General features: G+C 56.0%; 7 protein-coding genes across 7 annotated transcripts; 4 read left to right on the forward strand and 3 right to left on the reverse strand.

Moving 5' to 3' along the window:
• The first annotated feature begins 121 nt into the window (after positions 1-121).
• On the forward strand, positions 122-2,304 carry QBC33DRAFT_531779 (Met-10+ like-protein-domain-containing protein). The gene is made up of 5 exons (XM_060427322.1): positions 122-515; positions 582-683; positions 742-819; positions 876-1,294; positions 1,365-2,304. Exons 1-5 carry the CDS (start codon positions 209-211, stop codon positions 1,881-1,883), a joined length of 1,425 nt encoding a protein of 474 aa, XP_060285940.1. The 5' UTR covers positions 122-208; the 3' UTR covers positions 1,884-2,304.
• A 5,381-nt stretch (positions 2,305-7,685) lies between these two features.
• QBC33DRAFT_447074 (hypotheticall protein) lies at positions 7,686-9,507 on the forward strand (the record flags this gene model as incomplete). Its single annotated transcript, XM_060424415.1, has 2 exons — positions 7,686-8,389; positions 8,457-9,507. 2 exons carry the CDS (start codon positions 7,686-7,688, stop codon positions 9,505-9,507), a joined length of 1,755 nt encoding a protein of 584 aa, XP_060285941.1.
• A 773-nt stretch (positions 9,508-10,280) lies between these two features.
• Positions 10,281-12,036, forward strand: QBC33DRAFT_531795 (N-terminal nucleophile aminohydrolase). The gene is made up of 2 exons (XM_060427323.1): positions 10,281-10,807; positions 10,915-12,036. The coding sequence occupies exons 1-2, from the start codon at positions 10,673-10,675 to the stop codon at positions 11,641-11,643; spliced, it is 864 nt and encodes a 287-aa protein (XP_060285942.1). The 5' UTR covers positions 10,281-10,672; the 3' UTR covers positions 11,644-12,036.
• On the reverse strand, positions 11,830-13,772 carry QBC33DRAFT_333919 (uncharacterized protein). The gene has a single exon (XM_060423696.1). The coding sequence runs from the start codon at positions 13,562-13,564 to the stop codon at positions 12,017-12,019; it is 1,548 nt and encodes a 515-aa protein (XP_060285943.1). The 5' UTR covers positions 13,565-13,772; the 3' UTR covers positions 11,830-12,016.
• A 1,205-nt stretch (positions 13,773-14,977) lies between these two features.
• On the forward strand, positions 14,978-15,525 carry QBC33DRAFT_576831 (putative fungistatic metabolite; the record flags this gene model as incomplete). The annotated part of the gene is made up of 2 exons (XM_060430942.1): positions 14,978-15,115; positions 15,145-15,525. The coding sequence occupies 2 exons, from the start codon at positions 14,978-14,980 to the stop codon at positions 15,523-15,525; spliced, it is 519 nt and encodes a 172-aa protein (XP_060285944.1).
• A 264-nt stretch (positions 15,526-15,789) lies between these two features.
• Positions 15,790-18,819, reverse strand: QBC33DRAFT_557017 (uncharacterized protein; the record flags this gene model as incomplete). The annotated part of the gene is made up of 1 exon (XM_060429774.1): positions 15,790-18,819. One exon carries the CDS (start codon positions 18,817-18,819, stop codon positions 15,790-15,792), a length of 3,030 nt encoding a protein of 1,009 aa, XP_060285945.1.
• Positions 18,820-20,064: 1,245 nt separating this feature from the next.
• QBC33DRAFT_531807 (uncharacterized protein) lies at positions 20,065-20,809 on the reverse strand. Its single transcript, XM_060427324.1, has 2 exons — positions 20,538-20,809; positions 20,065-20,419 (listed from the first exon to the last, which is right to left on the reverse strand). The coding sequence occupies exons 1-2, from the start codon at positions 20,610-20,612 to the stop codon at positions 20,327-20,329; spliced, it is 168 nt and encodes a 55-aa protein (XP_060285946.1). The 5' UTR covers positions 20,613-20,809; the 3' UTR covers positions 20,065-20,326.
• Between the last annotated feature and the right edge of the window lie 2,742 nt (positions 20,810-23,551).

Consider the following 23,551-nt stretch of genomic DNA (forward strand, 5'->3'; position numbering starts at 1 on the left):
TTCAGCAGTTATGGAACCTGTGACGATGTGCTGTTATTGCGCCACACCGGTTCAGCCTTGCGTTGCTGCGCCACACTATGTCAGCCCAGATATGGTTCAGCCTTGTTTGTGGAAAAGGGCAAAAAAAAGTACTGCCTTATGACTCTTGTCTTGACATAAGGTGTGTTCCGACTTCCGCTCGCGATTTCCCGCTTCATCTTGGCTAATAATGGCCCTCCAAGATGATCAAGCCTGCAGGGAGTCGGGGGAAGAAATGAGCCTCTTGAGCGTCCCCGTCGTCCGGTCCGCTTCTGGAGGCGCCGCCCTCAACCGCGCGCTCTTCTCCAAGAAGATAGGCCTCGCGGCGGCGACGGTGAAGGATGCGAAGAACATTGGAAAGTACCGCCAGGCCCTCCAAAGTGGTGGGGAGATATTGCGCGCGGAGCGCTTGTCGGCCGTCGCGCCCGATCCCGACAAGGACCTTGCCGCTCGGGGGCGAAAGTGTCTCCTTTTGAGGCCCGGAATCAGAGCTGATGGTGGGTTTCGCCTATTTTGTGTGGGCATTGAAGATTCTCATCTTGCTGATGTGAATAATTAACTAGACTCGGGAACCTGGGGGCCGGTTCTCAAGGAGGGAGTACAAAAGGAGGACCTAGGAGTTGTCCCTTACGAACTCGCGCTTGACTATGACTACTGGACCTATTGTAAGAGGTGCCTTCCGTGCAGGCAGATGCCGAATAATCCGTTGACATTCCTCTGCAGACGATGTCATGGCCTCCATCTTACCAGAGGAGTTTCATGACGATATTCCCAATGGTTTCAACACGGTCGGCCACGTAGGTGTGTTAGACATGCCTAGACGTGCAGAGGGAACTCGTTTACTGACGGCGTCGCAGCGCATCTCAATCTCCGGGACCGCTTTCGTCCCTATAAAAAGCTGGTAGGGGAGGTGCTTGTGGACAAGAACCCCCAGATACGGACGGTAATAAACAAGATCGATAATGTCGGCACGGAATCCGAGTATCGGACGTTCGAGTACGAGGTCCTAGCGGGCCCAGATGACTTGGACGTCGAGGTCATGGAAGGTGGTTGTGTGTTCAGGTTTAATTACGCCAAGGTCTATTGGAACAGCAAGCTCGAGACGGAACACCGGAGGATCATCAACCTCTTCAAGCCCGGAGAAGTCGTATGCGATGTCATGGCAGGCATTGGGCCCTTCGCGGTCCCGGCAGGGAAAAACGGAGTGTTCGTCTGGGCGAACGACAAGAACCCAGAAAGCCACTTCTATCTCAAAAAAGCGATCGAGGCTAACAAGGTAAGGAGATGAGGCTCAACATCCATCCAGAGGTCGGAAGTGACATGGCATTTATTAAGGCACGTCCCAGGTTTCGCAATTCGTCCGACCCTTTAACGAAGATGGCCGAACGTTCATCAGGGACGCCGCGGATGCCGTCCTCGAGGCCTCACGCAATGGTGAAGGTGCAGTGCTACCCCCCAAGCGCAGCCCAAGAATGGCACTACCCGTGGCCCCTGAGCCGAGGCGGGTGCCACTCCCACCGACGATCTCTCACTTCGTCATGAATCTCCCGGCCTCAGCCATTACCTTCCTGGGGAGTTTTAAGGGAGTGTATTCGGGCAGTGAGGCTCTGTTCGCCCCGAAGACGGGGACGAAACCCCCCCTGGTCCACGTGCACTGCTTCGCCTTGAAAAGCGACGACAGCGTGCCGCTGATCGATATTTGTGAGAGGATATCGAAGGAGATAGGGGTAACAATGAAGCCCGGAGACCCGGAGGTCGAGGGTGAGGTGGGCATACACGATGTCCGGGACGTCGCCCCAGCGAAGCGTATGTTCTGCGCTACATTCCGGTTGCCCGCCGAGGTCGCGTTTGCTCCGAGGGAATGAGCAAATCGGCGTGCTCTGGGTTTACATTGCAGTCAGGAGGAATAATGTGATCCTCTCCAGACGTGGCCTTTTCCGGAAACGAACCCCCGCAAATCAAGCAATGGGGGTGGCTTCAGTCAAGAATGCATCTGTCAACAAGTAGCTGCAGGCAATGTCCGCATTGCCGTATGTGCCGCTTGTCCGGGGGGACTTGTCGTCCGTCGACCGGATAAGTCTCCGGAAGCCGCGGAAGCTGGCAAGACCTATTGAGAGACATGCAAATCACCGTTAGATTGACAATGGCAGTGAATTGACCCCCGCGCAACTTAAAACCCACGCCCCTTGCAGCCCACTGGCACTGGCACTGGCACTGGCACTGGCACTGGCCAGGCTCCTTGGATGCGCCACGACATTCTTACACAAATATGGTCGATGTGCTGCGAATTCTGGCGATCGCTGGATAGTTCCACGTTTCCCCCCTTCTTGTGTGTTTGTGGCTGCATGCCTGTTGAATTGCCATGCAGCAGCCAGGGACGGGATGCGTGCTATCAGGGAACCCGAACGGCCGAGAAACTGCCTGATGAAGAAAGCACGTATGCCAGCATGGCATGGAAGTGGAGAAGGGGCGCCCTCGTTCGTATGTATCGCGATTTGTTACCAGGACGCCTCTTTAAATCGTCGAGGTCGGATTGGCAAACCACACGAGGGGGCTTGGTGTCATCGGTGTGGAGCGACACAGCGCCTAGTGGCTTACATGCTGCGATGCAACCCTAGAAACAACTCTCGGTCTGTCACTCTGCACACCTTCGGCTACCGGGTCGGATATTTCCAGAGTAGAGGCATTCCCAGAGCAGCAACAACAACAACAACAACAACAACAACAACAACAGAAGCACCAGACGGGGTCATCAAACAACGATGGACTTAAAGCTCCGGACACGCTGCACGCTATTATACGATGGGATTGTGCATTTATTGTGACCAATGGATTGTCGCGGAGGAGACAGCAGGGCAGGGCAATGGCGAAGGATTGCTGCAGATATGAGGAGGGCTCGGCATCCTGGCATCCCCCTCTTGTTATCAGCGGTGTAAATGCGAAGCCTCTGTGGTCGCTTTGATAGGTTTGACAAGCTGATAGGGCAGTGCTCTACTGCCAGGAAAAGGTCCTCGATAACGACGATAGATCCCAGGTTACGTTGGCTTTCGCTGGGTGCGTGGGGCATAGAAGCTCCGCTTCGCTAATGTGAACAACACTCTATCGTACGTATTAATCCTTCCTCGATTCGACCAATGGCCGGCACATACGGCGACACTTGGGTGCTCGGGGAGAAGGTCTAGACGACACCTTCAGGCTCTCAACCAGTGAGCCAAATCATTGGAGCATGGCGTTTCGAATTAGCGCTTGTGGGTACATGTATTTGCCGTCAATTGCAGCGTACATGGTGTTAGGTATGCAACGGAGCCCTTCCGCGAGACAATTGGGCGAGGCTAAGGTGTCTGGACTCATACACTAAGTGTAAATACCACCGCACAGCTACCCCACCGGGCCCATTCCATGATGTCTACGATCTCGTTACTGCAGAGTAGAGAGTGATTGGCAGCCTTCGCATGCTAGTGCAACGGCTGCCAGGGTGCCGGGGGGGGGGGGGGTTTCAATCGATAAGATCGAGCTGTTTCAAGGCCACCTCCCCTGTTGTGTACTACACCGGCTAGCATGGCGTCAATATACGCCGCATGTATGTCGACGGTTTAGAAAATCAAGGTTTGGATAGGTACAATGGCGGTCGAGACCCAGCACATTCGTTGGTGCCGCATAAATGACTGGTCACTTTGTGGCTGATGGGCGTGCGTTAAAACCCAATTGCTAGGCGTATACAAATTAAAGACGGCCCCAAGGGTGGGGTTAAACTCCTTGGTTGGGGGGCTTTCCATCTTTCATCGATCTGGACCAGGACCCAAGGCCTTTCGCAATTGCACATACTTGCGCGTCTGTGACATGGCAATGTAACCCTGCCGCTCCTATTAAAGGAACCTCGCCATATCAGACAGGCTTCGCAAATTCTGCGTTGGAATCGTCATTCTGAGGTAATCTCTCCAAAAGTCGAAGCTCTTGGTAAATTCCGTCTTTTCCGTGCCGAGAACACGAGCAACAACTCACTTGTTGGTCCGGATGCACTGGTGTTTCGTGGGCGCCGAGGAGATAGCACTCAATCCCAAGGTTTCTTCTCCTATCCCTATTCGTATCCTTAATCAGGCTGATGGCATCCATGGCATCAACCGGGAGCAATTGGAGGGCAGCACTGCATGTATACATGTTCAAATAGGTACACAATCTTGACATCATATCCTATCACCAACAACGACGCAGCGCTAGATAGGACCAAGAACCAGAGTCTGAAGCTTCAGGAGCCACTGATAACCCTCAGAGAACCCACATAGCTGCCGAAGCTCCTCGGACGATCTGGGGTTGTCTTCTGTTCACGGTGGCGAGACGACTCCGCCCCTGTCCAGCCGTACCAAGCACCTGCTATTCAGGAACCCGATATTCAGAGTTTTCTGTATCTTAAGAGTGGGGTTCAAAGTTCGTCGACTTGCTATATTGGGCGTTCTGCTTCCTGACTTGCAGACGCCAGAGCTCCTGTCGATCGCGGACGTTGCATGCTCGCCATCTCTTCGCTACATATATATGCGTATATCAGCAGCTATGTAACCAGTCCCACAAGTTTATGAGCTCGATATCGGGGAGGAGGTTGAGTATGGCAGCGTAAACTTATTGATCTTGGCACCTTGATGTCAACTATTACGGCCCTATGCGTATTGGCTATCACGACCTTGCAGGTACGTAACAGACCACGGAGGGAGCACATAAAAGGAGGAAATGTACAGTACCATAAATACATCTCACCTATGCGTAGGTATTCTACAGATTGAAAGGGGCGCTGTTGAGCCTCCAACTTGACATGTTTGCTTTTTTCTCGGTAGGCATTTCTATGAGAAGCTGGCCGAATATTGCCCGAGACCTTTGTATCAAACTGGGCTGATTACCTACGCCTTGACCCCGAATGAAGGGAGGTTACGCTGCCGCCAAGCGGAGGCGTGAATTAGGGGCCGCCTAGAGACGGGTCTAGTATCGTATAAACTTGACATCTTATAACGCGATGTACTTGTATTCTTTGTTCTCCTGGCTGAGTCCAGACATCTCCGCGCGGCATTCTCCAGTTTCCTGGCGAGACTCCTTGGACTACCCCCCCCCCCCCCCCCTTGGCTAATTAAAACCTTGGAGGATTTACTGTTGCGCATGGGAAAAGGTTCTAGAGCGTCCCTGCACCAATCACGCGTGCTTTGGTCAACACGCTACCACATTCTTTGCTGACCCTTGTTGAAAAGCATTGGAACACCAATCAGTAGCGCACCTACTACCGCAGAAGCAGGTGTAGTGTACACTAGTATATTTGCCTCGCAGCTCTGGCACCACGAGGCAACTTCACACGAAGTTCAGTCCCGCAAGTCCGACCAGTGTAGAGGTATGAAAAGCTAAAAGTTGAGACCGAGGAAAGAAGCTTGAGGCCCTTCTGTCCGACGCCTGCCCATCGCCACCAAGCTCCAGCAGGAAATTGGAATTTCCGCCGGGACGGGGCGGGAATAATCGGCCAGGCCTTTTTTAGGTATGGAGCCCGGGGTAGGAATTTAGTGTAGAATACGCCATGCGTGCAGCTAAAACTGTGGATTCATCCGAGGGGAGGCCGTGACCTAATTATAAACGGCCTGAGTTAGCTTTTCTAGGCCCTTCTTTGAGGTCGGATTATCTGGACTCTGGGGTTGTTTCGACTCTGCACGCGCCTGGACTCCGACTCTGGACTCTCTCAATGGACTCTGGAAACCGAGGTTGCTTAGCAGAGGCACCTCTTGTAGTCTTACACAACTGCGTCGTCCCCTTGGGATATGGACGGCATGAAAGGGGGGGGGTAGGATGCACGAATAGGTATTTACCGTACCACAAGGTCAGAGCCGCAGGGAAGAACCTGGCTGAGGCCGAGGCCAAGACATAGAATGAGCCCCAGCTTGTCTCAATTCCCCAGATCAGGAACACACACTCGAGTCTCGAAGGGTCAACGCTCAAATGAAGGGGAAGTTATAGGTGCCTGGATCTCCTTACTAGGTGCCCGTCTAACAAGGTGCTTGCTGGGCGGTCTATATTTACGAAACCAGATATGCGTGTACCTGCCTGCATAAACATCACTAGGGTTGGACATACAATATAGTGCCAAGTAAGAGATATCGCTCCGGCCCTATTGTCATGCTCCTAGAGCGTGCTAAAAGAAGAAAAAAAATCCGCTTCCGGAAAGCCCAGATAAAAGGTCAAACTTTTACGAAGATAGGCCCGTTGACGACTCCCCAATTTTCTCCTCGGTAGGGAGATACCGCCACCCGCCACCTCCCCACGGCTCCGGCTCCCGTTGATCGCATTTTTGCATTTTTGCATTTGCTTCTTTCTTTATCTTGCACTGTATAGTTTGTACTTACGGGTACGCAGTATTTCCTTTTAATCACATATACGGCTTCCACTGCCTCTCAATGCCCTCAGTTTATTGACTTCATGAGTCTCGGTCTTTAATCTAACAGCCAAACCTGTCTTGCTGTTGTTTCTAGACATCGATCAGCATTCCGCAATCAGTGGGGGGTTCTTTTCAAGTTCCTTTGTCGTGAAGACAGAAACGTCCAAGTCAATCACTATCGGAACCGGAGTGTTACAGTACCTGAGTTGAAGTTTGTCTTTTCTTGCCTTGCTTGCATCTCTCTCCTCCCTTTTAACACAGTGCCTGCATCCTCCTGGCGAGAACCATGGCTTTGGGCAAATGGGACGTCGCGCCAATTGTGGCTCCCTGCACTCCACACATTTCGCTAGACATCTGCCCAGTGGGGACGCTTGGATGACAGTCCAGCTGCACCTGCAAGCCAAGTAGTGTACTTGTCTGCCGGTCAGGAGTAAAATTCCAGATGGATGCAGTGCGAGCACGCTTGCATTGCTACATACATATATGCATACATTCGTCCATACATACCTAATGCGGGCAGTGTGTACATCCAACCCGCACTTGTCGATCCATCACGTTCTGCATGTCTCTCGATCACGACACCAAACACCACCACAGAACCCCCATCCTATCCTACACCCCCTCCCAAAGTGTCCCACGCACACCCGCCCACACCAGCCAAGCCTGTCTCCCCCCTGGCCAGCTCTCAGGCCCCTCTCTCTCCACTCATCCGGGATCTTATCCCAGTCCCCGGCTTTGGCATTTGGGACTTCTCATCCGCTTAATTAACACCAACACACCTCAGCCCTCCGATGAGCCGGGACACTTATCCGCACTTCTTGTCATTCTGCATATCTGCTTTCTTCGCCGAATGATCTTCTCCCTACACCACCTCTTATCTCGATTCGCAGCCCCTTTTACGACAGGTCTAATCCCACCAGCTGCAGACCTCGATAACCGATTCACCTCGGTCTCGTCCCTCGTCACCGCCTTTGTCCCGCACATCCCCCCAAAAGACTCGCAACCACCGATCTCTAGAATCCGAATCGAGATTGTGGCGACAAAACAACGATAAAAACCCCCAACTAATCCCGACCCCTCCACCAACATCAACACACCATCCTGTCTATCAGTCTCTGCAATTTCTCGCGGACAAACTCGACGACACGCGCGGCATCGGCCTCCCAGACGCCTATGACGGTCTTGTGCATGCCCGCTTGGTTGAAGTTGGATTGATGGTTATTTTGGACGCCCAGTCCTTACAATCATCGGGTTCCTTCTGCTCAGCATGGCGGTTGTCCTCTCCTCGGAGGAGAACAGTTATTTCTCTTCAAGTTTGCGACGCTCATATTCCCAGCCGAACTTTGTCACTCAACATACGGGATACCCCTCCGCGTCACCTTCCAAACAAAGCGAATTCTACCATCAGTCAGCGAAGCCCTTTGAGGACTCGACCCCTTCTTCTGCCCCGTCATCCCCTCGCACGCTTCACGTCGAGTCCGCCGACCTTTCCTGCTCTTCCACGCCCGCAAGCAACTTCTCCTTGCCGCCGTCTGACTGCGACGAATCGGTGATTTTCGGGACTGAACAAGACGACGACGACGACGAGCAGATAATATTGCCGCAGTACGACGACGTGGGGTTCACCAGTCACCACCTCGACGACTTGGATCCTCCTCCCAGTCCAAGGACCAGTGACTCATACGTTTCATCCCCAAACGACCAGGAGACGTCGACGAGCACATCCAGGCCCGAGTCTCCAGGACCGCTCGAGAGAGCCGAAGATGATATAGCGGTCCGGGCCCTGCCGTCACGGCATGTTGACTACCTGTCACACAATTGGAAGGAAGAGGATATCTGGTCGTCATGGAAGCTCATCGTCTCGAGGAGAGGGGACTACAGCAACTCTGCCCGCCTTGAGAATGCCTCCTGGAGGACGTGGATGAAATCAAAGAACAAGCTGAGGACCGTGTCCCCAGAAACTCTCAACTGGTACGTACCGAGAACCGAAATAAAATGATGACCTGTCGGCGACGTGCGAGATGCTAACGTAAACCAGGCTCAAAGATTGCGATGTCACCTGGCTTTACGGGCCTCTACAACCCGGGAGTGCGAGCCTTAAGTCTAACCGTGGCGACTCAAAAGGTTCTAGGCTGTACGAGTCAAGTTCCCTCATCAAGAAGCCGATATTAAAAAAGAGGAGCATGTCGGAGCTCATGCTTCAAAGATCGCTGTCCACATCATCCTTGGTGAAGCAAGCCGCTGCTGCCGTGCAAGCTCAGCAGAAAGAGGGAGGAAAGAGAGCTGGAGGGCGGCCGGGCCTCGAGCGTGCCGTCACTGATTCCGTCACGTACCCCTTCGCCCCTCTAGGAACTAGTCAGGACAACGACTTCCTCGTGCCGTCCTTTGCATCGTCCGGCTTTGTTTCACCGAGTGGCGAGCGGAGGCATATCCACTTTAACGAGCAGGTTGCGCAGTGCATAGCCGTCGACATCAAGGGCGACGATGACGATGACGACGTGGATATGGACCGCTTTGCCTATGGTAGCGATTCGGATGATGGCGCAATCATGATGAAGAAGACTATACCTAAGAAGAGACGGCCGATTTTGAAGAGGGCGAAGAGCAGTAACAACAACGGAGAGAGCAAGACGATCGCAATGCTGCCCTCGACCACGTTGAAATACCGCGTGGACACGCCGGAGCCCATGGAGACGGCCATGAAGCATAGCACCGGAGTGTACAGGAGCCCGGCCATATCTCCATCGTCGTCGCAGGAGACCCTACGACCATCGAAGCCTTCTGGCAGGTTATTCATTACCGATGACGACGATGACGACGAGGAAACACAAGACGATGGGCCCACGTTAGGCTGGCGGTCCCCGACCAAATTCGGCGAAACCTCCACAGGCCTCTCCCGATCGGTCTCATCAAGCAGTCTCAGTGCAGAGCCTTCGGGAATGCGCCGTACCGCATCCGGCATGCTTATGCCGTACGAAGAAGGCGAGCCAGCCTCGGCCCACGATGGCATATTCGGCCGGGTCATTGATACGGTAAATACGGCCCGGGATATCGCCCACGTTATCTGGAACGTGGGCTGGAGGAGATGAGGCCGTCTGGTAGACCATTTCATGTTAACGAAACTTTTCCCCAGACGGAGGCGACTTACGGCTATACCCGTCGGCACCGGCGCAATACGCGAACATTGGAATCGGTTTCAAAACGTGTACGGTGAGGCAGCCAGAGTAGGGGAAAAGGCCACTTTTGGGAGAAGGTCGTCTTGCAAGTGGCAGTGCAGCACAATCCTCACTCAGTTGGTCCCAACTATTTTCGGGTCCTTCTTCGAGTGCTCGACATGCGGACGACACGCATACCTTCTTTTCCTTTTCGTTTTCTTCAGAAGCATTTGCTAGGGCGTTCAGGGAGGCGTGATTTCGTCTCTTATCATGATTTTACCATGCTCGGCTCCGGGTCTTGTCATCCTGCCGGCGATTGGGGGTTTTGGCTTCCGGGGCGAAGGTGTCCGGACGGCGGTTTACAAAACACGACAGAGGGCACAACTTTGGCATTTGGTGGTTGGTCAATTCAGGCGTATGGTCCGCGGTCCTTCAGGTGTGAAACCGCCTTTTACGGTCGGGAAGTTGATCACCGGTGGGGGAAGGTTGGGGGGGGGGGGGATATCGGGCAACACAAAAGCGGGAGAAAAGTAATGAATGGGGTCTTAGAGTTAGAAGAGCCAGAGAGCCAGGTCATGTAAAGTACCATAGCCCTGAGCGGCGTTCCAGTGTCAGGAAATCTTATCTTTGGAGATAGGCCTGCCCTGGTTTAGGGAGCATCCCATATGCGGGGTTTCAGAAACATCAAACATCAAACCTTCCAAAGCAACATTTTCTCCAATCGAGGGAGCGGACTGGTCCAGCACATAGAGCCCGATAGGGACATCTGCTTGTGTTCTTTGAATCGTCCCTGTGACTGTTTTCTGCCCATCCTACCATCCTCTGAAGTTGAGGCCCGTGCCAACCCACAAAGTTGGCCTGTGCTGCGCGAGGTGCAGATTCAGGCGCTAAGGCAGCTAGATGGGCCGAGCTCCCTGCAACGCGTGCTCGGAGCTGCCTTGAGCTTTCCATGAGCAACGCAAGCCAATATCATCGTTATTTTCAGGCCATTCCAACTTCCTCTTCAACGATTGTATCAACTCTGGGGTTTTCCGCTTTTTATTTCCTCTTTCAAGACACACTCCCTTTCCGACCGTAATCTATTTTCCCGGCCATCGAGATGGATACCCTCGTGGCTCGATACAGCCGCCCGGCATACCAACAGAATGAGCCATTCCCAGAAGAGGACCAGCATGATTTCGTCGACTCCGTCCCCAGCTTATCGCTGAAGTTTGCCATGCCACCCGTAGCACATGTGAGTCTCCCCGGCCACCGTGCCCAAGCAAGCAATGAGCTCGTCTAGAGACATCCCCCCGAAGAAGCTCCAAGAAAGCCTAACTCATCGTCCTTCCCCCGTGCTAGCCCTCGGCCTGGCTCCGCGCCGCGACAGACGACCGGTCGAACCCTCAATGCCCTATCAAGATTGCTCATGGTACGACGACGCTGGCGTTCCGGTTCCAGGGCGGCATCATCGTGGCGACGGACTCGCGGGCCACGGCGGGCAGCTGGATCGCGTCGCAGACGGTCAAGAAGGTGATTGAGATCAACAGCTGCCTGCTGGGCACCATGGCGGGCGGCGCGGCCGACTGCCAGTACTGGCTGGCCTGGCTGGGCATGCAGTGCCGGCTGCACGAGCTGCGGCACAAGCGCCGCATCAGCGTGGCGGCGGCCAGCAAGATCCTCGCCAACCTGGTGTACCGGTACAAGGGGAGGGGCCTGAGCATGGGCACCATGTGCGCGGGCGTGACGCCCGAGGAGGGCCCCGCGCTCTACTACGTCGACTCGGACGGCACGCGGCTGGCGGGCAACCTGTTCTGCGTCGGGTCGGGCCAGACGTTCGCGTACGGCGTCCTCGACGCCGAGTACAAGTACGACCTGAGCGTCGAGGAGGCGCTCGAGCTCGGCAGCAGGAGCATCCTGGCCGCCACCCACAGGGACGCCTACTCGGGCGGCTTCATCAACCTCTACCACGTCAAGGAGGAGGGCTGGGTCAAGCACGGCTTCAGCGACACGAACCCCATATTCTGGAAGACCAAGCTTGAGAAGGGGGAGTTCACCAACGTCACCAGCGATCTCTCCGAGAGAGTTTAGATGTGTGTCGGGAGGGGCCGGGGTTACAGCGGAGAATCAAAGTTTGGTCGGGAAAGTAGACGGGACGACTAGACTTGGGACGAGGGGGACCAGAAGAGCTTGTAGGAACTGTCACAATAGCGGAGACGGGTTGGCTCGGTATCGGACTGGCGAAAGAGGCATATGCTACTTGGAGGCTATGTAATTTGTACAACAGGGCTAATCCGAAGTTGCAGTCTGCATTGACGTTTCTATTCCCGTCTAAACCATGTGAATGAATTCTCATCTCCATTCCCTTTTGTTTGCCTACTCGTACAGTGATAAAAATGCGCGTCGGGGTATATCTCCAGAACAATTTGCCAATCCTCAACTCAAGCCCACCCACCCCTACAACCTATACTCCGGTCCCTCCCCTCCTCACCCACCCATCAGCCCCAAGGATCCCTCCCCCCTCGCTCTCCGGGTCCAGCGACCACTTCCTCACCGCCAAGACGGACAACTCCGACTCCCAACCCGCCGCCCACATCTCCAACCCAGCCCACGCGATCATGGCCGCATTGTCGGTGCACAGCGCCGGAGGCGGCGCGGTGACGCGCACCCCCCCGTGGCCCCGCGCGTCCAGCGACGAGCGGAGGACGCGCATCAGGAACCGGTTGCTGGCGACGCCGCCGCTGACGACGAGGTCGCGGGCGGCCGACACCTCGTCGCGCAGCCCGGGCGGCAGCGCGGCGCCGCGCGGCGAGAGGCAGAGCAGGAGGCGGCTCGCCAGGTGCTCGAAGGCTAGGCGCATGGTGGCGCGGGCGAGGGCGCGGCGGGCGGGCAGGTAGGAGGTGGAGGATGATGGGGGAAGGGTGGAGGCGGCGCGGGTTACTTGGGTGCCGAAGCCGGTTAGGTTGTAGACTAGGGCGCGGGTGGTGGAGAGGGGGGGCGTGAGGGTTGGGCCGTGGAGGGTGGGGAGGGGGAGGATCTCGTCGCGGCGGTGGAGGGGTGGGGTGTAGTCGTAGTCGTAGTCGGAGGCGGAGTCGTCCTGGTTGGGTTTGTTGGTAGGAAGGGGAGGAGCATCCGGGAAGGCGAAGGATTCCAGGGCCGCGCCGTACATGGTGTCCGGCACGGCGGCGAGCACCTCTGGCGGCAGGATCTCGCGCGCGCACTTGTCGAGCATGTCGCCGATCGCCAGGTTGCCGGCGTCGGGGACGAGGATCTTGTGCGAGCACAGGCTGCGCGAGAGGACCAGCATCGTGTGGCCGCCGCTAACGAGGAGGGACAGGAATGGGAACGCGGGCCGGTGACCGCCATCGGGGACCCCGGCTGCATCCCGGCCCTCGGGGCTGCTGGGGTCGGAAACACCGCCCTCTCCAGCTCCGCCTCCCGCTTCGGGCCAGTCCCTCCGCCCGAGCTCCAGCGCCGAGACCAGCCGCGGCGTGAGGGCGTGCGCCTGCATGTGGTTGACCGCCAGCAGGGGCACGCCCCAGGCGACAGCGAGGCCCTTTGCGGTGGCGAGCCCGGTCGCCAGGTTAGCCAGCATGCCGGGCCCGCGGGTGACGGTGACGAAGTCGGGCGGGGCGCCGCCGCGCGGGAGGTGCGGCAGGGCGTCGCGGACCAGGCCGGCGAGGTGCGCCGTGTGCGACGCCACCGCCGTCGAAGGGTGCACGCCGCCATAGGCGCGATTATCGCTTGTGATCTTGGCGTTGAAGTGCAGCCGAGCGGCGCCAGTGGTGGGGTGCTGCTCCAGCACGGCCACGCAGGTGTCGTCACATGAGGTCTCGATGGCGAGGGTCACTAGGTGGCGCCGGGATGGGGCGGCACGTCGCCATTGCCCATGGCTGGATAGGTGACGGCTGGGTGATGAGAGCCTTAGGCGGGAGCTCTGGCGAGAAACCAACGCCTGGGAGGCTCGAGCTGCCGGCCCATTCGAGTTGATCTGAGAAAGCAATGATCTCATCAAGGATTAGAGTTGAGGCCGAGATGGGAATATTGCCTATGACACCCCTGACAGTGGCACGGTGAATGGGTGGTGATGGTCAAAATGCGATGTGCCCCGCCATCCAATCAGGACCCTGGTCTTAGAGGGGCCGTTGTTCCTCGACCACGACACACCTCACCTCAATCCTACCTACCTACCTAACCCTACCTACCTACCTAAGATGTCAGTCTGAATGCGACGTACGGAGTACACATGGTTGGTTCAAGGCACGGGCCAAACGGCTGTCCACCCAAGGAAGCAACACACCAGCAAAACAGACCTCATTTCAAAACCCTATCCAGGAACCAACGTCACCAACGAAAAAGGGCCATTCACTCATCAGGCCTCATTTCAAAACCCTGTCAAGGAGCCTACATAACCTCTACACATTCGACATGAGTAAAGCTGCGATCTGTTTTTCAGCCCCAGAGATTGACGCGTCGCTTTGGAAGAAAGCACAAGAGCACAATGACCAATTGACCACGGCTGAGCGGATCCAGCTTCTCAAGCGTCTTGACGTCTTTGACCTTGCTTGCGCCTATCCGGACCGCCTCACAGTTGCCCAGCAATACCAGGTTCTCGGCTGGCCTAAGCCAGAGGTCGTCAGCGAGAATATCCGGGTTGTGATGGATGGCGCCTGGTCGACTGTCGAGGAAGTATACGCGCAGGTGCGCGCCGACCCCAAGGCAGTACCCTTCGAAGTGCTCCAACAGCTATTCCACGAATTCCGGGCCCGGGACATCACGGCCCACACGGACGCCATTGCGCAGCGCTTCCGGGAAAGCGCTTTCACAGTGAGGGACCCGCCCCAAGGGCCTGCCATCACCGCCGCGGTTGAAATCGTTGCCGATAGGCAGGGGTGGGGAGAGATTGCCGATGCAATGCAAGACACTTGGCTTACACCAGAGTCTCGCGACGAGCGCGTGCGACGAGATAGGGTGGTTCTTGAAGGTCTGAGTAGGGCCGTCCTTCAGGCCACCCGCGAACCAGGACTGGCTGCCTTGGCAAGGGAAATGAATGAGATAGCAGAGGAGAGGGAGCGATTGAAGGGTCAGATGCTAGAGATGATACGCAAGGAAGAAGCTGCCCTCAACGTAACCAAATGAAAGAATTCGAGAGATTTTTTGACAAGGAGTGCAACCAACCACATTATATCTATTTCTCTCACACGCGGCGGCATAACCTGCATCGAGATCTGGGGCACACAAGCGCACCGAAGGGCCCCCCTCGACCCCCTCACCGACCCCGTCCTCAACAACATGGTCAAGCACCGCCACGGCAACGCCCGGCAGCGCCGCCTCCCCCACGGCATCCTTATTCTCCTACGGCTGCTACACCGAGGCCACCCCCAAGCGAGCCCTGAGCGCCGACTCCTACACCGACTTCGACGACATGACGACCCAGACTTGCTTCGACTTCTGCGTGACCGAAAATGGCAGGGCCCTCTTCGGCCTCGAGTACGGCGGCGAGTGCTACTGCGGCGACGCCCTCGCGACCGGCTCGGCGCCCACCTTCTCGTCCTCGTGCTCCGTCCCCTGCCCGGCGCACCCGACTCGGAGACCTGCGGCGGCGGCAACCGGCTGAGCCTGCACGGCACGGGCCCCGACCCGCCCGCCGCCGCGCTGCCCCCCGGGCTGCCGCCCGTGACGACCTTCCAGTACCTGGGCTGCTTCAGGGAGCCGGACGGCACGCGCGCCCTGGCGGGGCCGACCGCGGCGGACGGCACGGCGATGACGGTCGAGTCGTGTGGGAACTTCTGCTTGTATGGCAGGTTTCTGATGTTTGGGGCCGAGTATGCGAGCGAGTGCTACTGCGGTTCTGAGCTTGATTCTGGGTCTGGGATGGCGCCCGAGGAGGATTGCGGTGTCCCATGTAGTGGTGACCCTACGCAGATGTGCGGAGGGGGCAATCGCATAAGCTTGTACACATGGGCGGAGTGAAAGGGGTGAAGGCTGGGGCAATCTTGCCAGAATTACATCTCAGCCGGGATGGCAGTCAAAAGCCGAGTGAGTCGTATGTGAGAAAAATCAAATATTAGGGTAGTTATAGACACTATTATGCTAATATTTCCCTCTAATGCAAGTTACGTGACGATGCTGCAGATGAAAAAAAATCCCTGGCCCCATTGCCATCACATCCATCTCACCACCCCCTCACAGTTCCGGGCACATCACCAAAGCCACACACTCCGACCAACCCTCCCTTCACTGCCCGTTCTGCACAATAAAGTTCGTATACTCGCACTTACACCCGCCCGTCCCCCCATCGAACCCCCCAAGGCTCGGGTCCGCGGAGGCGTCGGGAGGGTTGATCCACGGCCCGTTGAAGCCCAGGTTGTACAGGATCACGTTCTCGTCGCCGAGGTGGCTGGTGTCGATGCGCTGGCGGTCGTCGACGGGGTACCACACGGTGCCCTTGCGCCTGGCGTCGCCGCCGTGCTTGTCCAGCGTGACCGTCACCGGGTAGGGGAGCGTGCCGGGGCGGCTCGTCGTCGTCGTCGTCGGGTTGTCGGCCCCTCCGCCCACCAGCCGCGTGATGCCGCTCATCCTCGTCCAGATCTCGACCTTGAACCGCGTCTGGCCCCACACCACCTGGAAGTTTGCCTCGGTCTCGAGGGCCCCGCCGTTGAGGTCCGCGGGGACCTCGCCCTGGCCTGCCGTGCTCTGGTCCAGCGCCGATTTCGACTTGACGTAGATGGACTTGTCGTAGTAGCTGTAGAAGCCGTAGTGCTCGGTCGGCAGCCCCCGGTCGTAGAGGCGCAGGGGCTGCTGGGTGGGGAGGGGGAATAGCGTGGCAGGGGCTCCCGTGCCGTTCAGGTACCGGTCGGGAGCTGGGAAGTTGGACACGTTGTACACAAATCGCCGCTCGAGTACATCCGGACCTACCGACTCGTTGACCGATCTCAGGAGGCTGATGTAGAACGGTGTCGGTTCCCCGGCTTTCTGGTCGGACTGGATCCCATCTGTCGTGTTCCCCAGGAACCACATCTCCCGGAACGAGGGGGGGGCCGGGTCCGGCGCGAACTTGGAGTCAGATCGCTGCGAAGCCCTGCGGAGGAGCGCCCGGGCTCGTCGAGCTGCTGTGCCGCGGGCCTTGTGCGCACCACCTGCGCGTGGAGGCGCTTCGTTGGGGACATTCCATTTCTGGCTGCTGCTATTGTCGAACTGGATCTGGAAGATGAACTTTGGCTGGGTCGGCCGGAAAGGAGCCGCTGCATCAGCCTGCTCCTTGGGCAGGGAGCAACTCCAGAGTGTTGACGGCTGAATACACGCCGTAACCGCCTGCGAGTTGTCGGGCCCTACCACCGTAAGGACGCCGGTAGGTATCGGCGGGAAGGCAGTAAGATTTAGCCACTGATCGCTCGGGCCGGGGTCTGACCGCCGTGGATGAGCCAGTGTCACGACCAGGACGACGATGAGAATTATCGAAGCGATGACGCCCGCAGCGACGCCGAGGCACATCCTCCTCCGCTTCCTCCCCTCGCGCCCCGGGCGACCATAGCAGCCGTTTGCGGGTATGCAACCGCGACCCTTCCACAAGCCGCCGACCTTCCTGGCCACGGCATCTTCCTTCTCGTGGCGGCGACGTTGCCGCTCGGCCTTTTGACGCGGACCTCTCCCCGCGACTTCAAAGTAGTGATCTCCAGGAACGAAAGATCCGAGTGGTCGGTTGGGCAGTGGCCCAGCACCAGCGCCTACTTCTCGAGGTGGGGGCGTGAGTGGAACATCTGTCATGGTAATAGCGCCTTGGGAGGTCATTGTCCCAGCCAGACCCGGCGACATGGGCCCAGGAGAAGGGGCCGATAATGTGTTCAACGGATGCCCGGGAGGAAACACGGCCCGGTATCGAACCTGTTGTTCATTAGACGGCGGAGAGTACGGCGGAGGTTCCTCGCCCGGATATTGAGGCTCCTCTGCGAGTACCAGGCCCTTCTCAGACCGAGGTTCTGGTCGGCTGGAACCTTGCCTTGAGCGCGAGGAGGCAATAGTCGGCGACGATGCTCCAACAACTAACTCGGGAGTAACCCGCCTTTGGGGAACCTCTTGGGTTACAATCGACAAAGGGCCGGGAACCTTCCCAGAGGGCAGTGGTTCCTTCGCGGGTGAACCCTTCCAGAATATACTGGCCGGGCTGTGGCCAGGGCCAATAGTATCCGGAGACGTTGTAAAAGGGGTCGACGGGGTAAAAGGTGACGTGACCGCATCCCACCACCCTCGGGACCGTCGAATCGTAGTAGCGGGTGACTGGGTCTTCCCCCCTGCTCCGAGTGATTTATGAGTCGCTACTGGGCTTCCGTCTTCCTCGAAGAGCGTGACTGGTGTCCCTGCGTCCTCGTCCTCGTCATCGTCGGCAAGAGTAGTGGCCCTACTTCTCCCTTTCAGATTCGATGGAAGAGGCGGCATAGGAGGAACGTTGTCTTGCTGGCCCCCCCTGTTAGGTTGGGAGTAAATGCTCGATGTCGCAGCCGAGGCCTGAAACGGGGAGTAGCCGTCTTCCGTGTCAGGCGACCAGACGGACTGTTGCTGTTGGTGCTGTTGTGTAAATTGGATGGCTGTTATTGGAAGGTTATGAGGGTAATCGTAAGGTTGGATGATGGGGAAGTCGTCTGGGGTTCGCACGATAGCCGTTTGGGGACTAATGTCCGCGTGCGAGCCCTCTGGCAAGGCGAAGCCAATCACGATAGGCCTGTCGTTGGGCGACAGATCCTGTCCGACGGGAGTGCGCACGGTTTTCGGCATGGCTGCTTTGCCTTTGGATGCCTGCGATGGCTTCCTCCTCAACCAATGGAAGCTGCCGACGGTCGAGGTAGATGGCTCGCCTTCCAGGGCTTTGAGGGCTGCGGCATCCACGAACCTGCCCCTCCTAGACTCTGCTGTTTCGAAACCGGGCTTCATCTGGAAAGCAATATGATCCGGGCGAAATTTGGACATGTCCGTCTCCAGCTTTATGCCTGCCTTGGCGTTTTGGGCTTTCTGTCGACGGCGGGATTTTAGGCGCGAGAGGGCGGAGGGGCGGGTGGTAGAGACACGCGGCTGCGTTATCCTCGTCGACTTTGTCGTGGATTTTGATGGGTTCTCGGCAGTGGACTCGAGGAGAGAGTCATCTCCGTTGTAGAAGACAGTGACGGGGCCATCGTCCTCCCAGTCCTCCCAGTCTTCCCGCTGCCTGCTATCCGCGGAGTGATCAAACGTGGTGTCGAAAGGGTGGTTTCGTTGGGACTTGAGATCGTCCATTTTGCTTCAGTTACCGGAAGGTGGTTGAAGGCGGTTGAAGGTGCAAGGAAGATGAGTAGAGTCGTGTCTCCCAGCACAGATGCTCCCCAGTTCAAACGAGTGATTAACCTGAACAGCGTCTTTGTCTGGGCTCAAGGGAGAGACATGGTTCTCAAAATAGGTAGGGTAGGGACCGACTGAGAACAGAGTGAAAGGAAAGCAAGGGGGCAAGCTATTTCCTCCAAAGGACAATGGGCCAGCCTATTGAATCAATAGGAGTGAATAACTGGCAAGAACAAGAATGACAAGAAAGAGACGGATCCAAGAGACAAAGAAAATGACGAAGTCACGAAGGTGACAACCAGTTTCCGAGGCAAACCAGGTAATGACCAGGCAAACTTCCAAATCCTACCTTGGCCTAATATTAACTCATTCCCTCTGACGCCCTGAGCAGCTCTGAGTGGTTGGTTGAAGGCCCGGCCAGCCTCAGCCAGATCTCCCCCATGTTTGCCGAATAGGGATTCGCTGGCTAGAGTCTTGTCCTCGGTGGAGAGACAACGCACTCGCGGTCTTCCAGCCTCTCAGCAGCAGATGTGGTGGCATCTTGGCGCAGAGCAAGTATGAAATAAGCGCCGCCAATATGAGAGGTTAGATGGATTGGTCAATTGGCTGTGGGCTTCCGCCCGGCGGTTTGGTGCCCCCGTTGATTGGGTGGTTGTCGCAGGCGCCCTCGTCCAATTGATCTGATGAGTCGGCTGCTTCAAAATGGATCTTCCGGAAAACCCCTGTTGATTGCGGATCCCTGATTCCCTGAGAACAAACATGACCAGCAACTTGCGAGTGGGACGAAGACAGGGCGACGCGACGCGACAAGAAACCCTTCTCTCTCGTGCTACTCTCTACATCTGTACTCCGCATTATGAGGCTGCCGTCGCTGCCCAGCAGGAGGTGTCCTCCCTACCCCTTACGCAGTACATACCTACATAGGTACTACGAAAATGAATCATTTGGATCTAATGCGAACGAGATAGTTGCGATTGAAGATAGGGTGCGCTACCTAGTACCTGCCTACCGTAATCATGTAATCTGCTGGCTTCCTGTCGTGGATTCTCTGTATCCCGCCAAGCATTACGAGTACACTAGTACTGCCAAGAATGCCAAGCCTTGTGCCTAGTAAACGTCATTCTTCAAGAGTGAGCCGCATCTGATTCAGGCCTAGACATACATCGAAGATCACGGCGCGATAACAAACGACGAACGACGAAGAGAACGCAAGGTTACGAGAAAATTTTGTGACTCTGCAGTTTTATTGAACTATGCGACATATATCACCCAAGACTCCAAGACTAGTCTGATCACAGAACTGATACCCAGAAGCAGCCCGACCATCTGTTGACAGCTCACAGCAGCTCTTCAACCAAACCCCAGTTGGCTTTTCCGATGCGGTAAAAAGCGTCAACCATGACAATAGGCTACTGAAGCATGGTCGAGTCCCGACGATGGGGAGCCCTGTGAGGTGCCATGTCGCTTAGCAGCAAGCACACTCCTCGCTGAAGCAGCAACAGGAGCACTCCTCCATGAAACCTCCGCGTATCGACATCTCGGGCTGGGGTTCGGCAGCCTAGGATCATCGCAGGTTAGCCCTTCGGTCATTTCTTAAGCTTCTTCTTCTAAACCGAGGAGGAACAGTGGTGCACACGATGATATTGCAAGAGCAAAGAAAACAGGCTCCAACGTACAGGCTGCTGGGAGACAACGTCCTGGGGGGAGGCCTCCATGGGCTGCTGCTGCTGAGGGGCTTCGACGGCAGGCATTTTGGAAACGAGAGCGATAGTGTCTCAGGGAAACAGGTCGACAATTTCGGCTCGAGAATGAGACACTGGTGGGTGGAATTGTGTACGCGTTTCTTGAAAGTCACAAGATCAAAGGCGACAATACTGAAGAAAATAGAGAGGGCGGGCCTGGGAGAAAAGCCCGGGTGACCCCGGGTTTTAAACCTACCTCGGTAGGTTTGACAGATGGTCAGCAGGGCTCCAAGTGGCTTCTCCTGTGCATGGTGTTGGGTTTCAATAATTCCGGCACCCCAGCCCATTCATTCACTGACTGGCTGACGCAGTAGGTGTTGCATTTGGCTGCGGCGGTTCTGACGCAGACGCAGGCACATAATGGCCTACAAGGTCGGCTTAGCACCGTGGCTTGGACTCCCTTACGCGTGGTGCTGTTCAAAATAATCCCGCAGGACTACGTTCTAGAGCCAAACACACCGGATATGCAGGCTGATCTGATGAAGCAACAAGTCGATCCAGCACAGCCATGGAGTTAATTTGACCCTGCACCGCCAGATGAGTATCCTCACCGCTATCTCAGGAACATCCTGAACTCACAGCTATAGTCTCGGGTGTATAGGCAGGTCATCATCACGGTTGACCAGGCAAGAGGGTGGAGACCATTGGCCAGCGGAAAATAAACGGGCCAGGCAAGGGTGGTGGAAACCGGCTTGAAGCGCATTTGAGTGGTGTACCCTGTTTTACTTCATCCTTGACAGTTGCTGACGACGCTGCCATGCCTGGAGAGCTACGAATCGTGGCACGAACTGTCAGATTTATTACCTAATGATACAGCCGGTACAGACATTTTGTCACTTTGCAGGGACGCCTCACTTGAGCCTCTTCTACACTAAGGATTCGTCTCCCGGATGTACTCTTGAGAGCTGGGGACTTGCGACGTTTCACACGCTTGGAAGGAACGTAGCTAAGACAAACTGTACGAGGCACTTGGGAACTTCTTCAATGGGCATCAGGTTATCAGCGACGATATATTTGGCCAATCCCGACACGTCGGGAGAAACGAGGCCTGTTTGCTTTCGGGGTCCCCCGCTAGCAATCCATCTCTAAACGTCACGGCGCGACCCTTGGCTAGCGCCGCTGCGGGCAAGATCGCTGTAATATGGCCATGTGTAATTCGTAGCTGAGGATCCCTCTGTTCAAGACAAAGAAGTTATCCCGAATATGCAATCTGATATGTTGACATCTCAAGCCACTGTCGGGCTGACACTTGAATGCCAAGACATCTCGGCGGTTGCCGACTGAGACAGTTTTGGACACCATACTTTTGGGTGAGCAAGCAAGCCGATGATTTAAGAACACTTCGGCCCTTTCAAACATCCAGACAGATACTACCTACCTTATTACCAGGTTGGTGTCAGGTTGGTAGGTAGCGAGCAGTCCTACCCGGTGAGGTGAGAGCTGGAGCGGACAAGTGTCCTTAATTAGTTTTTATCTTGGCATACTGTCCGTTCAAACTCAAGCTTCACCAGAATCATTCCGCACAAATTACAGCGGGAAAACGAGGTGTCTTCCAGAGGCGGAGATGGAAGCGGAATCTGGCAAATGCTAAATTCCTGTAATATGCCGACTATGTTATTAGCCTGGACTCCCTGAACGGCATCCAAACCCGGACTTGTTTTTATTGATGGGGGAGAAGTTCGGGCACGGGAAAGGGGGTCTCCCTTATCAAGTATCCCCATCCCTTCATCACAAAATAAGCGACCCCCCCACCTTGGATATGTTTCCAGTTTCGCGCAACAGGCCCTGGAGATTAGTTCGCACTAAACAGGACGATGATGACGATATCGATCGGATAATGATGAGTTAGCATGTGCAAGCGATACTTTTTCTCACGTTGGCCCTAAGCTATAGATAGAGCAAACGGCCGATGATCTTGCTGCTCAGGACTCTCTACCTCCATGAGGGGGAAGCTAGGGAGTGAGGCGAAGCCATTGGCTTGTTTCACCCGCGAGAAGAAAGAGCTCATACTCTGTACCCTAGGTATCTCGAGCGAGAAGTGTCCAATTTGCAGTTTGCAGTTAGAGGCGGGGTGCCGTCGCAACTCCCGGTCCCTGTTTGGTGCCATCCACAATAGATATGTACGCATGTAATCCGTACTGTATGTACCTGTGTAGCACGAAATGGCGCCTTGTGTGTCTATCCGTACCGTGCGCGTGCTGGAATCGAATCCGTCAGTGTAATACTCCGTACATTCTACAGTAAGAACCAATCCAAGAACCGAAGTGTGTAAGACCTCGAGTCGAGCAATGGGATACGAGTCGTCGTGGTGGTCACTAATTTGGGTAGCCTCTTGGAACTTCCACTTTGCTTATTCTGTTCTTTTCCTTCCTTTTCCCGCCCATTCGTGCCATTTTTCTCCATGTCAAACGCTTTGATCCAATTGGGCCTACCATCCATCCTATCAGGCAAGTCTTGGCGAATTGCGAATTATCAGGGGACCACTGGGAGCCAAACGGAGCCACCTACTGCGTGGACATTACATATGTACAGCTTCCTGGTGCGGATCCCGCACACGTGCAATCTCACTAACGCTCTGGTTTCCTGATCGAAATTCAGATCCGCTCCCGCTGCATTGTCAACAGGCGGCTCCTGCTGATCGGCCATTTTATTTGCTGGGTCTTGGCTCTTCGAGTGGGCCAAGAAAATAAAAGATTGCACTAGGCTGGACAGGGGGCCCTACCGTCTGTATTTTTCGTTGTTTGCGCCCAGGGGGACAGATAACAAAAGATTTTTAAAGACTTGCCTCAACCTCCACCTCCCGTCCCAGCTAAGACAGGAGATACGAACTTCGCCAGCCATCTCGACCGTTCTCGACCACTTGCCCGACACCCCCCTCCCCTCCCGTCGCCTCCCCTCGCCTCCCCCAACATCGAACACCGGACAATTCCACCGGTTCGAGGTTTACA

This window comes from Phialemonium atrogriseum (assembly GCF_030411735.1).
Source record: "Phialemonium atrogriseum strain 8032-3 unplaced genomic scaffold QBC33scaffold_6, whole genome shotgun sequence".
Lineage (NCBI taxonomy): Eukaryota > Fungi > Ascomycota > Sordariomycetes > Cephalothecales > Cephalothecaceae > Phialemonium > Phialemonium atrogriseum.